Source organism: Arachis ipaensis, chromosome B09, assembly GCF_000816755.2.
Source record: "Arachis ipaensis cultivar K30076 chromosome B09, Araip1.1, whole genome shotgun sequence".
Taxonomy (NCBI): domain Eukaryota; kingdom Viridiplantae; phylum Streptophyta; class Magnoliopsida; order Fabales; family Fabaceae; genus Arachis; species Arachis ipaensis.
The window spans coordinates 13,656,593-13,658,929 of NC_029793.2; the positions used below are offsets into that span (position 1 = coordinate 13,656,593).

The window sequence follows — 2,337 nt, forward strand, 5'->3', positions numbered from 1 at the left end:
TCAGTAATGGGTAAGAAGGTCTTTTTTGTTGAATCTGATAGCATGATTTCCATTATGGATCTAATGATGAAATGATGGCTCTTGATACCATAAAGGATGCAGCAAGAAGCTATGTAGCAAGTGTTAGTTTCTTAACCAAAAAAATTGAGAGTAGAAATAAAGGGTAATGAAAAGATATTTGTTATTACTTTTTCATATATACACTAGAATCAAATACACGCATCACATATGTATACATACTAACTCTACACTAGAAATACTAACTAACTAAATTATGTTATCCCTTGAATATTTACATATTTACCGTGACTCCAACTCACTCTTCTCACTCTTATCCCTTATACTCGGCACCTCTCCACTCTCCTCCGAGATTTGAGAAGATGAAACACGAGGCTGAGGCTGAAGCTAAGGTTCTCCCTCTTGATTTGGTGGAGAAAATCCTACTATGGTTGCCGATAAAATCCCTGATTCGGTTCAGGTGCGTCTCTAAAAATTGGCTTTCTCTGATTTCCGATTCACGTTTTGCAAAATTGCATTACGACACTACTGATGCCGCACCCACCAATAAGAACACTAGGCTTTTGTATTTGTCGAGTGAGGTTCCTGAGGCTTGTTGTGTAGATCTGGAAGCTCCGATTCGCCGCGATTACGCGCTTTAGCTTCCTCTAAATTGTCGTCATTTCAGTCTTAGTATTCTAGGTTCAAGCAGGGGCTTCATACTGCTGCGCATTCATGTTTATGGCGCACCGCTCCTTCTGTGGAACCCTGTCACTGGTTCTCACAGATCAGTGCCGTACCCTGTTGCTGACCCTGATGCTTGTGGCTCGTCAAATAATTTATGGAGTGGTCTTGGCTATGATGAATCTAGTGATGATTATTTAGTAGTAGTAGGATGGCATCAACTGAGACCTCAGTGGCAGTATTTCTCTGTTAGAACCAATTCCTGGAAAGAAATTGAGTGTGGCCATCTTCCTCTTTATTTGGTTGACGATGATAGTGCACGGTTTTGTAACGGGGTTCTTTATTGGTTGGCTTTTAAAGATATAGCATTGAATTTTTTGATTGTTGCCTTCGACATAGCCGGAAAGCATCTATCAATAGTGTCATTTCCAACATCAGGCAGTTTCGGTCGTGGTCTGTTTGCTGGATGCCTTGGGCTATCTTATTTGAACTTCACGGAAGACCAGAAGTTTGAGATCTGGGTAATGAAAGAATCATCTTGGACTAAGCTCAATGTTGTGCTTCCTTTAGATCATGGAATCCACCCTTTGTATTTCACTAAAGGTGAACTTGTTGGCACCAAAAACAATGATTTGGTCAAAGTCAGTGATAAAGGTGTATTGGTGGAGTCTCTAAGAATTAGTTGTCGTGACAATGACTTGAAGATGGTTATGTTTACTCAGAGTTTGCTGTCACTTCCGGATGAGTTTGGCTGCACAGGGGAAGAACAAGGAAAGTAGGGTATGTCATGTTCTGAAAACCTTCTAAAGCAAGTTAATTCTATTCTTATTTGGTCATACTTAAACATTTCTCTTGGAATTCTCTTCTGAACTCATTATGGGGTTTAGTCTTTTTGTTCGCATTTATAATGGGTAATGGCTAAACACATTATACAATTACTGCTGTTTGATCATAGTTTCTCATGGCATTTTTCTCGTGATATTTTGCAATTGATTTCTGATGTTTTGATTCAAATATTCATCAATGCCCTTGATTGAGTAGTTTTTCTGTTAAATGTTTTCTCTTGTTGCATCTATAGGTGTTCACACGAGATATCAAAAGTTGTTTGTCAGGCTCTGGTGTGCATGTTTCAGCAAGTTAGGAGCATCTTTGATAAGGTGTTTTATATATATCTTCTATCCAGACTCAACATATGTCTTCTAAATTTTGTATTAAATGTATTGTTTTAGGATTAATGGACTTGTGCTCTTCCTTTGTTCATGTTCTTAGAAAAGGCTGGACTACAAATTGCAGTTATTAAGACCTTTTTTCGAACTTACTCTCTCAAGTCCAAATCCCACTCTAACACGGACACAATATCAAAATGCCAATCCGCACAGTAGAAAATCAAAAGATAGGAAACATTTCACGTGTGCCCCCTTTACGCAGCTGGAACTACAGTGTTTTACTGTTTTATGTAGGAGTGTACATGTGGTACGATAAAGTTGGGTTTCTCTTGGTCTGGATTCGGTCTTAAATATTCATTGGATCTATTTTTGAAACTTTTGTTTTTAAATCTAATAAAACCCACTATTTTCGGCTACAATAAAACTGAGTTTATACTGGATAAAAATCGAATCTAGATGAAAATTATACCAAAAAATTAGGATGACATTT

General features: G+C 37.9%; 1 protein-coding gene across 1 annotated transcript; it reads left to right on the forward strand.

Moving 5' to 3' along the window:
• Positions 381-2,260, forward strand: LOC107615045 (F-box/kelch-repeat protein At3g23880-like). Its single transcript, XM_016317166.1, has 3 exons — positions 381-599; positions 660-1,461; positions 1,760-2,260. Exons 1-2 carry the CDS (start codon positions 381-383, stop codon positions 1,458-1,460), a joined length of 1,020 nt encoding a protein of 339 aa, XP_016172652.1. The 3' UTR covers position 1,461; positions 1,760-2,260.

Bases quoted from the DNA above. Each gene is read 5' to 3' on its own strand.
- LOC107615045 (XM_016317166.1), top strand. From the start codon at position 381: ATGAAACACGAGGCTGAGGCTGAAGCTAAGGTTCTCCCTCTTGATTTG. The intron at 600-659 runs GTTCCTGAGGCT...TACGCGCTTTAG, and splicing joins TTTTGTATTTGTCGAGTGAG to CTTCCTCTAAATTGTCGTCA.